Source organism: Schistocerca americana, chromosome 6 (assembly GCF_021461395.2).
Source record: "Schistocerca americana isolate TAMUIC-IGC-003095 chromosome 6, iqSchAmer2.1, whole genome shotgun sequence".
NCBI classification, from domain to species: domain Eukaryota; kingdom Metazoa; phylum Arthropoda; class Insecta; order Orthoptera; family Acrididae; genus Schistocerca; species Schistocerca americana.
In genome coordinates, this window is record NC_060124.1 from 334151088 (window position 1) to 334166210 (window position 15123).

Genomic DNA, 15123 nt, shown 5'->3' on the forward strand with positions numbered 1-15123 from the left:
GCATTCAGTATTTTATTGGAGCATGGATTATGCAAAAAGGTCCACCTCTTATACACTGAAGAGCCAAAGAAACTGGTACACCTGCCTAATAAAGAAATGCCACAACATGACATGGCATGGACTTGATTAATGTCTGAAGTAGTGCTGGAGGGAACTGACATCATGAATCCTGCAGGGCTGTCCATAAATCTGTAATAGTATGAGAGGTGGAGATCTCTTCTGAACAGCACATGGAGGGGCAGCCCAGATATGCTCAATAATGTTCATTTCTAGGGAGTTTGGTGGGCAGCAAAAGTGTTTAAACCCAAAAGAGTGTTCCTCAAGTTACTTTGTAGCAATTCTGGATGTGTGGTGTGTTGCATTGTCTTGCTGGAATTGCCCAAGTCTGTCAGAATGCACAATGGACATGAATGGATGCAGATGATCAGACAGGATGTCCACCTCCATAGCATGCCAGCTTGTCATACCAGGAAGCCTGGGTTCGATTCCCGGCTGGGTTGGAGATTTTCTCTGGTCAGGGACTGGATGTTTGTGTTGTCTTCATCATCATCATTTCATCCTCATCAACATGCAAGTTGCCGAAGTGGCATCACCTCAAAAGACTAGCACCAGTTGATAAGGTCTACCCACTGGGAGGCCCTCGCCACATGACATTTCATTTCATCAGACAGGATGCTTACATACGTGTCACCTGTCAGAGTCCTATCTAAACTTATCAGGGGTCCCATACCAGTCGAACTGCACATATCCCACACTATTACAGAGCCTCCACCAGCTTGAACAGACCCCTGCTGACACCCATGGTCCGTGGATTCAAGAGGTCTCCATACCTGTACACATCCACCCACTTGATACAATTTAAAATGAGACTCGTCTGACCAGGTAACATGATTCCAGTCATCTACAGTCCAATGTCTGTGTTTGGGTGCAGGCGAGGTGTAAATCTTTGTGTTGTGCAGTCAGTCATCAAGGGTACATGAGTGAACTTTTGGCTCCGAAAGCCCATATCGATGATATTTTATTGAATGGTTCACATGCTGACACTTGTTGATGGCCCAGCATTGAAACCTGCAGCAGTTTGCAAAAGTGTTGCACTTCTGTCATGTTGAATGATTCTCCTCAGTTGTCATTGGTCCTGTTCTTGCAGAATCTTTTTCTAGCCATAGCAATATTGGAGATTTGATGTTTTACTGGATTCCTGATATTCATGGTACACTCATAAAATGGTCCTACAGAAAAATTCTCACTTTGTCGTTACCTGGGAGATGTTGTGTCCCATCACTTCTGTGCTGTCTATAACAACATGTTCAAACTCACTTAAATCTTGATAACCTGCCATTGTAGTAGCAGTAACTGATCTAACAACTGCGCCAGAACTTGTTGTCTTATATAGGCGTTGCCGACAGCAGTGCCATATTCTGCCTGTTTACATATCTCTGTATTTGAATACGTGTTCCTATGCCAGTTTCTTTGGCACTTCAGTGTATTACAGAAGCATAGATCATGGTTTTCATAGTACTCCAGAGAAAATAGTCAAGACATAGTCAAGAGGTTAAAGATCTGTTGACTGCAATGACTATGGGACAGTCCTCCTCTGCCAACCCAGTGATGTGGGTATGTGGAGTACTGTTATTTTGCAGTTATATTACCTGATAAACTCATCGTGGCACATTATCCTGTAGGGTGAAAAGAATATCTCTGGGAGAAATGAGGTAGATAGGTCCTGGTATTCTGTTTGACATTTGATATGGCCCAACTGATTACCCCAACCCACATGATCACATTGATCCTGTGTTGTTTATCTGTAAACACTTGCACAAATGGATTATTATTTTCCCAAATATCAGTGCTGTGCAAGCTTACAGTATCATCTTCAGTGAACTTGGATTCATCGATAGGTAGTGTGAAAGTTGTTAATTACAATTGAAATATGCAAAGCTTTGAATACCTTGGGTAAACTGCTTGACAGGGTAGCCTTCAGTAATGTTGCATGGACTTCACAAATGGTATGGATGTAGGTCTTATTCATTGAAAGCTCTTCACTCATTAGACATTCAAATGCTTTTGCTACTTGGCAGTACTGGTGGACAATTTCTTTTCAAATTTCTCCAGTACATCTCCTTCAAAGGCAACATTCTGAACTAAGCAATACTCAGAACACACCACACATTAAAATTACAATAAAGCCTCCTTTTTACACTTTTTGGCAGTCTGACTCAAAAATGTGTAAAATACAGGAAAGCATAAGAAACTCAAAAAGCCAAAATGAGTAGAAACTCTTACCATCATTCTCTTTATATTGTTCAGAATATGAAATTAAAACCATTTAAAATCTGAAATAATGTTTTTGTTTCTTTCTAACAGCGTTAGCTCTACTCGTTTCCCTGCAGTGTACAAAGCATCAGTCACAAAGGCAGTGGCTGAGTACTGACACACAGAAAATGTGTACAGTCATGTCCACTGCTGTAAATAAAACACAGAAGTTAGTGTCCTTTATGTAACTACATTAAAAAGATATTCATGTTCTAATGTCAGACTTTTTATTGATAATCATCATAAAATTATGGTAAATAAAATTTGATATACAATGTTGGTTAAAACACTAAAGTTGGCTGCCTTCGCAAACAGAGAAAAATAAGCACAGAATCTACAACTTGTTACCGACAATGATGTCACTTGATTCAGGGATGTGCTGGGTGAGAAAGAGGGCAGGAGTTGTCATGTTAGAGAGCATCTTAGGAGGAATGTTTACATCTGTCATCAGATTTTACCAACCTAAGACTGTGTGCCTAGTATGGATTAGAGTGCAAGTGACAATGATTTGTAAAAGCCCATTATAGAAATGACCATCTTCAAAAGTGGTGGTTATTGGTGTAAATGGCTGTGAAATTAAATTAAAGCTGTTGTAATACAACACAGTGAGCAGAAAGAAGGTTGCTTCTGGAGTCTCTATTGTCAGATCTTGATAATTATTAAAGCAGTGACTCAGCATACTTTCCCACCCTTCCAAACACTGCAAACCAATAATACAGGTGGCCACAATCCCACACGCCAACAATGAAAATCTTGCTTACCGTGTGAACACTATGCTACACAATCAATACCTTTGCATATAGTCTGTGTTTTTTGCTTTGTTCCAAGCCTGATGCACTTTTTCAGAAATCTGTATGAAAGTCAATGTTAAAGGTTGTGATAACTTCAAAGGAAACTCAAAATGCAGGGAATGCTGAAACACGGAATCATTAATGATAGAAAACACTGTACTGAGTGAGGAAGACTTCTGTTGCAACTGATAAAAATGAATGTAAAATGTCAGAAAATGTAAGAAGTAGGAACATAAAAATGGGGTTTTACTGTATATAACAAGAAAATGTAACAAACAGAAAATATTATTTGCTATATGCACGTATGACAATTTTGGAAAAACACAAAGTTCAATATGGGGTACTTACTTGTAACTTTCCAGTCTCCCATAATGTCTCTTAAGTGTTTGAAATGTTCAATAATGTGTAGTATTTCTGTTGGAAAACCTATCTTCATACACTCTTCCAGCAGCTCTACCATTGCCGTCAACTTTTCCAGGCAGTGTATTAGTCAGTTTATTACTTGTGTACTGGTACATAAGACTATGGTATGATGCAGCGCTTCCAGAGGAATACTATTGATGCAGCCCATATGTGTAAATTAGACTGACAGCTAATGTGTTCTATACCCAGTGAAGTTATTAGACATAATGTGTGAAACCACTGTTCTCAGACTTCAACATTCCATAGTGTCCAGGCTATGCATTTCTGGACAGGCATTCACTTTTGAAAAATGATCAGTTTACAGTCTTGTACAACATGCTAAGTGTTATCTGTGTTTTTATTAAACCCTGTGTACATATTCTGTTAATGTACGTGTGTCCTAAATTTGATTTGTAGTGATATTATAAGGTGTTAGGTTCAACAAAACTTTACTAATGACAAATAAAAATGTTATACTACGTGTATAGTTAACTACGAGATGAAAATATCAATTCATTGTTTTGCAAACATCTTCCAACTGCTATCTTTTTTTTTCAGGCAGTTGGTGGTAATATAATGACTGGTTCACCAATATCAGACTTGAATCCAATATTTATGGCAGCAGGATGCGAACTTCAAGTTCAAAGTGCAGGTAGCTATTTCAAATGCATTAGCAACTGATTAGCACCAAAAATATAATAGAAACAGTTTCACTGTATTACTAGGAAAAGAGAATAGTACACTTTAAATAGTGAAAATATTTCTCTCTCTCTCTCTCTCTCTCTCTCTGTGTGCGTGTGTGTGTGTGTGTGTGTGTGTGTGTGTGTGTGTGTGTGTGTGTATCTATTATTACATCAAGAGTGTCTAAATTGGATAGACATTGAGATAACAGTGTAAATGTTCTGTAGTTCAATAACAGAACTGTATATGATGGAATTGCCATTACATGGTTGAGGAGTATCGGTACTGTGGAACAATAAGAAATATCCTTAACTATGACATCATGGTAGTCTATGAATAATGACTTTTTGAGGATTACCATCTAGCATTTTGAGGAAGGGGAGAAAATTGGCTGTAATGAATATTTTATGTTCCATAGAAACTCTTTTTACTCTGTAGTTGTTTTCTGATGCACTTAAGATGTCTTTTTGTTCTAGAGCGAGGACAGAGATTTATAAAAATGGATGAAAAGTTCTTCACTGGATACAGAAGAAATGTCATTCAACAGGATGAAGTTTTGGTCAGCATAAAAATACCATATACAAGTGAGGTAATACATTTGAAACATAACTATAAATGTGAAGTAGAATTAAAAAGTTTTCATAATCAGTTTAATAAACTTGCTAGTGTTCAGAATAAATCCTTTGTTGAGCTACCTGTGCCTCTACATTATGCTGGCCAGTCACATAGCTGTGTGTCCTGCCAGCTCAATGGTGCGTGTGTGTGTGTGTGTTTGTGTGTGTGTGTGTTTTTCATCTAGCCCAACGAAGGATTTATTCTGAAAGCTAGCAAGTATTGTTTGTTTTTTGTGTGTACCTGTTGACAACTCAATGCTTCTGCTATTCAGGGAGTGGCGTCTTTTACTTGTAAGTTATTGGTTGTTCTTACACCATTTTAAACTACAATTATTTCAAAATCCTTCCCAGCAGTCATACTTTTGTGGCATTGTCCAGTTGTCTGAAATATTGTTGGAATCAGTTATCAGGAAGTTCTTTCAGCTACTGTGCCACATATTCCATTATTTCTCCACAATCTATGAAACAGTACCTTCAGAGTCATTTTTTGTTACTATATTAATGTAATTTGAATGACTGCAAGGCTGAGCAAATGTGGAAGATGTTCCAGTGTAGTGATATTACCCTTGGCAAGGTAAATTTTGCTCAGTAACTCATGGTGTGCAAGGGAATTGTAATACATGAAAATCCAATTTGTTCATGTACATTTCTATCAGAGTCTGTCTCATAAACGGTGAATACATTTGTGTAAAGTTCTTTAGTCAAAATTTAACTATCTGGGATAGAACCTTTTGGGGTTAATTCATAGTGAATGATAATCCTTGTGATAAAAAGCCATGTCTAACTTTATTTTCTCCTTTATTTCCTTGGAAATGACTTTGCGTCCACTCAGGTAATCAACATTTTGTCTCTAGCATGCAAGAAAATTGACGTTTAATCACTAATCACAACAGTTTCAAATAGGTGCTTGCATGTGACACTGCTGAGACAATTCTTGCCACAGATACTCAAGCTTCCCTCAACTCAGAGACGTTCAAAATACCATGCAACATGCTATGAACAGTTTGAAACTGACTTGAGCTGTATAGTTGTTAATCATTTGATGAATGCTCCCAGTGCTTCTTCAGAACTGAAAATGAATACCTCTCTGTTCTCAAGACCCTCAGAGGCTCAAATGACTGATAGTTGTAGCACAACAAACAATCATATATTAACATACTAATTGACATATGGAATTTGGAAAGCTAACAGTACAGTCTTTATAACAGTGCTGGATGCTTGAAAAAGGCAGTTGCACAGGACGAGCAGTCTTCCTGAGTACTTAACTGGTACTCAACTCCTGTGAATGATCATTCCTTTACCATCAGCACATTAGTTCCTTTCTTGTTTAGGTTATGTAATCTGCTCTGTTTTTGACTGTTGTTGAAACTGTTAGCGGCACAGAAATTATTGAAAGGCTAGATCAGCAAGCATGCATGGTTAGAAGTATTCTAATTAATTAAATTTTTTTGGATAACTGCTGTAAATGAAGGAAACACATTTCTCTCCATCCAATGACAGTTATGGGTTATTTATTATTCATCAGGTTTTCAAAATCATTCAGTGTATCAGAAGACTGCTGACACAGTCAGTTGACAGTTTCATTGATTGTGAAACATTTATTCCTCTTCTTAGAATAGAAATAGTCATCTTCATGACACCAGGAACAACAACATCACCACCACCACTATTATGAATGACAACAACATGTTGTTTAGTGATGCAACATTAGATCTGGCTGGACTTTTGTCTCTGACAAGACTGTTTTGAACTTCAAAAGGTCTTCTTTTCATATGAGTCATGGAGAATAACACAATAACTCCATTCAGTCATGTTCTGAGGGCAGTTTGGACTTTTCTGACATGCTCCCATTTCTGATCAAATCATGTGCTTACTGTTGATTTTGATAATGAAAGCTACTTATCATTATTATAATAAAATGTCTAAAAATGTTCACATTGTGGAAACATAAAAACCCTAGATGTTTCAGTAAGGAAACACACCACTCCAAACAAGTTTTTCAAACAAAATGTGAGAGAAATGCTGCAGCAAGAACTTCAGAACCATCTTCATGAAATAACTAGCTTCTTGCCTGCATACACAAATGTTACATATATTTCATGCTGATGACTGTCTGATTCTACACTCCTGGAAATGGAAAAAAGAACACATTGACACCGGTGTGTCAGACCCACCATACTTGCTCCGGACACTGCGAGAGGGCTGTACAAGCAATGATCACACGCACTGCACAGCGGACACACCAGGAACCGCGGTGTTGGCCGTCGAATGGCGCTAGCTGCGCAGCATTTGTGCACCGCCGCCGTCAGTGTCAGCCAGTTTGCCGTGGCATAAGGAGCTCCATCGCAGTCTTTAACACTGGTAGCATGCCGCGACAGCATGGACGTGAACCGTATGTGCAGTTGACGGACTTTGAGCGAGGGCGTATAGTGGGCATGCGGGAGGCCTGGTGGACGTACCGCCGAATTGCTCAACACGTGGGGCGTGAGGTCTCCACAGTACATCGATGTTGTCGCCAGTGGTCGGCGGAAGGTGCACATGCCCGTCGACCTGGGACCGGACCGCAGCGACGCACGGATGCACGCCAAGACCGTAGGATCCTACGCAGTGCTGTAGGGGACCGCACCGCCACTTCCCAGCAAATTAGGGACACTGTTGCTCCTGGGGTATCGGCGAGGACCATTCGCAACCGTCTCCATGAAGCTGGGCTACGGTCCCGCACACCGTTAGGCCGTCTTCCGCTCACGCCCCAACATCGTGCAGCCCGCCTCCAGTGGTGTCGCGGCAGGCGTGAATGGAGGGACGAATGGAGACGTGTCGTCTTCAGTGATGAGAGTCGCTTCTGCCTTGGTGCCAATGATGGTCGTATGCGTGTTTGGCGCCGTGCAGGTGAGCGCCACAATCAGGACTGCATACGACCGAGGCACACAGGGCCAACACCCGGCATCATGGTGTGGGGAGCGATCTCCTACACTGGCCGTACACCACCGGTGATCGTCGAGGGGATACTGAATAGTGAACGGTACATCCAAACTGTCATCGAACCCATCGTTCTACCATTCCTAGACCGGCAAGGGAACTTGCTGTTCCAACAGGACAATGCACGTCCGCATGTATCCCGTGCCACCCAACGTGCTCTAGAAGGTGTAAGTCAACTACCCTGGCCAGCAAGATCTCCGGATCTGTCCCCCATTGAGCATGTTTGGGACTGGATGAAGCGTCGTCTCACGCGGTCTGCACGTCCAGCACGAACGCTGGTCCAACTGAGGCGCCAGGTGGAAATGGCATGGCAATCTGTTCCACAGTACTACATCCAGCATCTCTACGATCGTCTCCATGGGAGAATAGCAGCCTGCATTGCTGCGAAAGGTGGATATACACTGTACTAGTGCCGACATTGTGCATGCTCTGTTGCCTGTGTCTATGTGCCTGTGGTTCTGTCAGTGTGATCATGTGCTGTATCTGACCCCAGGAATGTGTCAATGAAGTTTCCCCTTCCTGGGACAAAGAATTCACGGTGTTCTTATTTCAATTTCCAGGAGTGTATGGTGTTAAATGTACCTAATGAATTTAGCCACATAGTTTTATATTTGGCCCAGCATACCCTGACAAAATTATTACCTTTCTGCAGTGCTGGTTGATACACTGAAGACAGTGCTTCATACTTTTAAATTATTTCAAGTCAACAAAGTTCATGAAAGAAATACAAGCAGGTCATTTTCAAACATTTTTACATGTCACCCCATCTTATCTCAACCTTCAAACCTAGGGCTAGTCAGAATATCTTACTCCCACAGTATTTTTGTATAAATAATGAGTCATGTATATACCAAACTTAATTATAATTGCTCCCTGTGTTTGTGAATTGTGTTTGTGTATTACTGTCACAGTGATTTTATCCAGACAGCAATCAATATGTGTACCAGTTTGTTAGAAATTGCTTCAGGCATGACGGAGGTGTGCTGCAATAAACTCGCATTGTTATTGTCATTGTGGGCTTAAACTAAGTTGTGCTCTTTTAAAATTTTTGAGATCAGTTGGCCTATCCTCAGTCAAAACAATCATTCTCTAATTTGATTGTACAATTACATGAGGTAGATTAGTTTGAGAATTTTCAGATGCTTACAAAATTATATTTTTGTAAGTTACCAATGTGAATGTTTTGGATATTTAATTTATTTTGCAGTAAATCAGCATTTGTGGTTCACGGTTCAGCCAAAGAATACATCACCCCTGAATTTCATTGTATACCAATGCACATAAATGTGCATTTTTGAGAATTTTCACAAGTTATCATTGTCCTTTGTGTAATCTATGAGCAATTTGTAGCAAATGAGTTGTTATGATTTAGTTACTGTAGCAGATTTTTTAATTAACATGTAGTTTTCCATTAAAGAGGAGTGGCCCTATATAATATCTACATTTATCATAAATCAACTCTGTTTGTGAGTTTGCTAATAATTAGAATTAACATAAAAATATTTAGGAAACTGGTAATCTTTACAGCAGATTTTCATGTTGCCTTAATAGGAATCTTGTTTTGTGTATTTACTCCAATTCTTATAGGGAATTAGCAACTTTTTAGCTAAATGGATTAAAAGATAATCAGCAGGCTTAATTTAAAGTGCTCACTGTCTTGTAATATGTAGCACCAGCCAAAATGCAGCCCCACTGTGAATGCTGTTTCAAACATGGGATGAGGTGGTTGATGTTCATAAGCAGCTGGAAATCATCCTGACTACTGTCAAATGAGTGGCAGCTGCTGCGAATAGGTATATTGGAAGAGCTCGTGAGAATCATGTACCCATAATACCTGTACAAGACATACTTCAAGTGCCATCAAGTACTAACTGTCCTCTCTTGTGGATCCTGTCTCCTCTGCAGAAAGTACAGGAACTGTCATTACATGTCCACTTGACTGCAAGCGGCTTGTCAACGGTAGCTCTAGGTGTCCTGTACAGAGAGGATGGGGACCAGGGAGGAATAGGGATGTTGTACCAATCCCCCTGAACAACATATTTGAGGTGCTGTCTTTCACTGAAACTGAAACTGAGTCAGTTGTACTCATTTCACCCATTTTGGGGAAACCTGTTTTGTCTGGTGCGAGGAGGAGACAAATGCAACAGGTTAGGGGTCTACTAATCATTGGCAGTTGAAATGTATGTCACATGATGGTACCCCTCAGGGAAATGGCAGCAATGGACAGGAAAGGACACCAGCTGCACTCAGAGTGTATACCTGAGGCCTCATTCAACATTTTGAAGAGGCTATTCTGGCAGACATTGACAGAACAGGCCGCAACCAACTGTAGATTGTGGTGCACATTGGAGCAAATGATGCCTGTCATCTGGGCTCAGAGGCCATTCTTGGGTCATTCCAGCAACTGGCAGGGAAGGTTGAGAAGACCAGCCTTGCGCGTGGAGTTTCAACAGTGCTTTCAATTTGCAACATTGTCCCCAGAACTGATTGTGGCCCTTTGGTTCTGAGTTGTGTGGAAGGATTGTACCCAAGATTTCAAAGGTTCTGTGTCAAGCTAGGCTGTGACTTCCTGGACTTGCACCATAGGGTTGAGAATTGTAGGGTCCCCCTAAATAGGTCAGGTGTGCACTACACATCAGAGGCTGCTACTCAGGTAGCTGACGGCATGTGGGGTGCAGTGACAAGGCTTTTTCAGATTAGGTGACTCTCCATACAATCCAGATAATGGTAGCTGTAGGAAATCCAGAAGTAACGGTGTCAGATCAAAAGGAATGCCTTCCACAGGTGAGAATATTAAAATCCTAATGGTAAACTGTCAAAGCATTCACAACAAAGTGCCAGAGTTTGAAGCGCTCAAGGAAAGCAGTGCAGCTCACATAATACTAGGTCCAGGAAGCTGGTTGAAACCTGGCATTAATGACAGTGAGATTTTTGGGGAAAATGTAAAATGTAAGTGTATATCAAAAGGACAGACAAATGAGAAGTGGAGGTGCTGTATTTGTTGCAGTAGACAATAAACTCAAATCCACTGAGACAGAAATTAAAGCTGCATGTGAGATTGTTTGTGCAAGACTCAGTACCAGAGGGGGGGATAAAATGATAATCAGATCCTTCTATCACCCACCTGACTCATCTCCTGACATAACCAAAAATTTTACAGAAAACCTTAATTTGCTTGTATGTACATACCCCAACAATACTGTAATCATCAGTGGAGACTTTAATCATCCAACAATCAATTGTGAAAATTACAGTTTTGTTAGTGGTGGGCATGATAAGCCATCATGTGAAATTCTCTGAAAGTTACCTAGAACAGATAGTTAGGAACCTCACTCATGATGGAAATACGTTGGATCTAATGGAAACAATTAGACATGACCACTTTGAGGATGTCCATATCGAAACTGGTACCAGTGACCATGATGTGGCTGTAGCAACAATGTTCACCAAACTTCAAAGAACAGCCAAAACAAGCAAAAAGATGTATATCTCCAGTTAACTGGGTAAAAAAATCAGTAGTGTCATATCTCAACGAGGAACTTGAAAATTTCAGCTCTGGGCTGGAGCATTAGAGGAACTCTGGCTCAAGTCTAAAAGTATAGTTTACTATGCACTGGATAGATGTGTGTATATGGTAGAACAGTTCATAATGGGAGGGAACCTCCATGGTATACTGTCACTGTAAAGTAACTTCTAAAGAAATGCAGATTACTCCATAACAGGTATAAAACAAAGCATAGGGCTGTAGATAGAGAGATGCTGAATGTCTGTCAAGAGAGGAATGAATGATGCTTCTAATGATTACTGCAGCAGAATATTGTCTAGTAATCTTTCACAGATCCAAAAGAAATTCTAGGCATATGCAAAGGCTGTTAGTGGAACCAAAGTCAGTGTCTGGCCAATAGCAAATGAGATTGGAAATGAAATTGAGAGTAGCAAAGCAAAAACTGAAATGCTTATCTCTGTTTTCAAATGTTCCTTTACAAAGAAAAAAAGAGAAGAATCACCCCAATTTAATCCTCGTACCACTGTAAAGACGAATGAAATAAGTATAAGTATGGTGTTGAGAAATGGCCAAAATCGTTAAAACTGAACAAAGCTTCAAGCACTGATGGAATCCCTGTCAGATTCTATACTGAATTTGCAGCTGATTTAGCCCCTCTTATAACTATAATCTATCATAGATCTCTTGAACAAAAAGCCATACTCAGTTGCTGGGAAAAGGCACAGGTCACAGCCACTTACAAGAAGGGTAGTAGAAGTGATCCACACAACTACCATTCAGTATCCTTGCCATCAATTTGTTGTAGAATCTTAGAACATATGAGCTCAGATATAATGAGGTATCTTGAACAGAATGATGTTCTCAATGTCAAACAGCATGGAATTTGAAAACATTGATCATGTGATTCCGAACTCACACTTTTCTCACTTTTTCTTGCTTTGGATCAAGGCTACCAGATAGATGCAGTGTGTCTTGATTTCCGAAAAGCATTTGACTTAGTACTGCACCTGTGTTTATTGTCAAAAATATGATCATATGGGGTATCATGTGAAATTTGAGACTGGATTGTGGACTTTATGGCAGGGAGGAGACAGCATGTTATCTTGGCTGGAGAGTCTTTGTCAGATGTAGGAGTAACTTTGGGTGTGCCTCAGGGAAGCATGTTGGGACCTTGCTGTTCATTTTGTATAGTAATAATCTTGCAGTCAATATTAATAGTAAAATCTGGCTTTTTGCAGGTGATGCAGTTATTTGTAATGAAGTACTATCTGAGGGAAACTGTGTAAACATTCAGTCAGATCTTGATAAGATGGTGCAGAGATTGACAAATTGCTCTGAATGTTCAGAAATGTAACACTTTGCACTTCACAAAACGAAAAAACATAGTATCTTATGACTATAATATCAATGAGTCAGTGCTGGAATCGACCAGCTCATACAGATACCTGGGTGTTACACCTTGTACGTATATGAAATGGAATGATCACGTAGGTTCAGTTATGGGTAAAGTAGGTGATAGACTTCAGTTTATTGATAAAATACCAGGGAAGTGCAGTCAGTCTACAAAGGGAATTGCATACAAATCACTCATGTGACGAGTTTTAGAGTTTTTATCAAGTGAACCAGATAGGACTAACAAGGGATATTGAATGTATGCAGAGATGGGCAGCATGACCAGTCACAGGTTTGGTTAATCCAAGGGAGGGAGTCACAGAGATATTGAAGAAACTAAAGTGGATTACTGCTGAAGATAGATGTAAACTATCCTGAGAAAGTCTATTAACAATGTTTTGAGAACTGGCTTTAGATGATTACTCTAGGAATATACTTCAACTGCCTATGTATCAATCACGTAGGAATCATGAGGATAAGATTACAATAATTATTGCACGCACAGAGGCATTCAAACACTCATTCTTCCCGTACTCATTGTTTGGAGAGTGTAGATATAGTTGTAAATGTAGATGTAGATGAAGGTATGCTGATACGTCACTGCCTATGACCCCCCCCCCCCCCTTTCCAGTCCATAAGTGTCAAATTTCAACAGGACTGTCATCAATGACTATGGTGACCCTGAAAACTATTGATTCAGTACTAATATGGGTTGTTACATAATATTTTTTTCATATCGTGGCTCTTACCCCTACTCCTAAGAGTGGTAGGGACATACTATCCTCACAATATTTTTATACAAATAATGAGTCACGTGTATACAAAAATTGGCTGAAATAGTTCCTGAGGGTTATGCTTCTATGGCACCACTTTTATGTCCCCACCCCCACCCCTGTAGGAGTTAAGTAGGTCTTACCATACAGTGCTTCTTTTCAGAGAGTAAATGGTGTGTGAACCAAGTTTGGTTGAAATAAGTCCAATAGTTTAGTAGGAAATATGGATCATACATACATCACTTTTATAATCACTAGCTATTTACCCGCAGTTTTGACTGTGGACTCCTATGTCACATGTATTGCACACATAAATGTCTGAATCTCTGCTGTTTTACACCATATTACTCCAGGAAGGATGTTAAATTTATCTGTGGTATACAGCTGCGGGCTTTATCTTTGGTCCTGAAACAAAGTGACAAATGAATCATTGTACATACTAAATTTTTTGACACAGTCTCATCAAAACAGTTAGGAAAGATTTAAATTTCAACTCAACTCTTCCTTGCTACTTCTATTTAAGTCTTCTGTCTTACAGTAGCTTCATCGCAAGATGTCCCACTTCCATCTGTTTCCACACACCTCCTCCATCTTTCACCAGTCTCCTCACAACCTCTCACTCTTCCACCTCACACCTTCTCCCTCTTCCACCTGCCTTCACACATTCTCTTCCTCTTCCATTACCCATTTCCATCTTTCAGCTACCTCCTACATCTCCCCTTCCTCCCCCTCCATCTGTTCATGCACTCCTCCCCCTCTCTGTCCATCTTCTCCTCCCCCTCCATCTGTTCATGGACTCCTCCCCCTCTCTGTCCATCTTCTCCTCCCTCCTCTATCTGTCCATCTCCACCTACTGCATATCTCTGTTTGTGTCCTCCTACACACTTTGCCAGCCTTCTACTCTCCCTCTCGCTATCCATCTTCCCCTTCCCCTCTTGGTGTTAATCTCCTCCACCCCTCTCTTTCTTCCCTCTCTTGTTGTCCATCTCATCCTCCCCCTTGCTCTATCTATCTCCTGTGTCATCCTGTCTTCATGCCCAGCCCCACACCAGTGGGAGATGCATAGTCCTAATTCCATAGTGCTTATTTCCAGATGATAAGTGATACATGTTGGATGTTTGTTTGAAAACATTGTGGTAGTTTAGGAGGAGATGTAGTACATGCTTACATCCACTTTTGTAATATACTAGCTGACAAACCCGGCATTGTCCAGGTATTTATTTACTACAAACTTCTATTAGTCCATCACCTCTCCCCTCTGTCCATCACCTACTCCTCCATCTCTATGTCCATCTCAGCATTACCCTCTCTCTATCTACTTCCTCCTCCTCCCTCTCTATCCATCCTCCGTCTCTGTCAATCTTCTTCCCTCCTTTCCTCTGTCCATCTCCTCCTGTCTTTCTTATCGATCTCCTCCACCCTCTCTCCCTATCCATTGTCTCATCCCTCCCTATATGTCCATCTTCTGTTCCACCTTTCTCTGTCCACCTCTGCCCCCTCTCTGTCTATCTCCTCCACCCACTCTCTCTTTCCATCTCCTCTACAACATGCCTGCCATGCTGGGCACTCTATATATCAGCGCTACTAAACACCTTTTCACCTGTATCTACTCCTGTGGGAGTTAGGAGGTTCTAATGCCACCAGTGTTGATTCGCATGTAGCAAGCAGCATGT

General features: G+C 40.6%; 1 protein-coding gene across 1 annotated transcript in view; it reads left to right on the forward strand.

Moving 5' to 3' along the window:
• LOC124619292 (xanthine dehydrogenase) overlaps positions 1-15123 on the forward strand; it is a 244797-nt gene that overhangs the window by 163064 nt on the left and 66610 nt on the right. Inside the window, exons 9-10 of the mRNA XM_047145566.1 lie at positions 4065-4158; positions 4664-4776. Of these exons, the coding sequence (XP_047001522.1) occupies positions 4065-4158; positions 4664-4776 (207 nt within the window). The remainder of the gene's footprint in view (positions 1-4064; positions 4159-4663; positions 4777-15123) is intronic.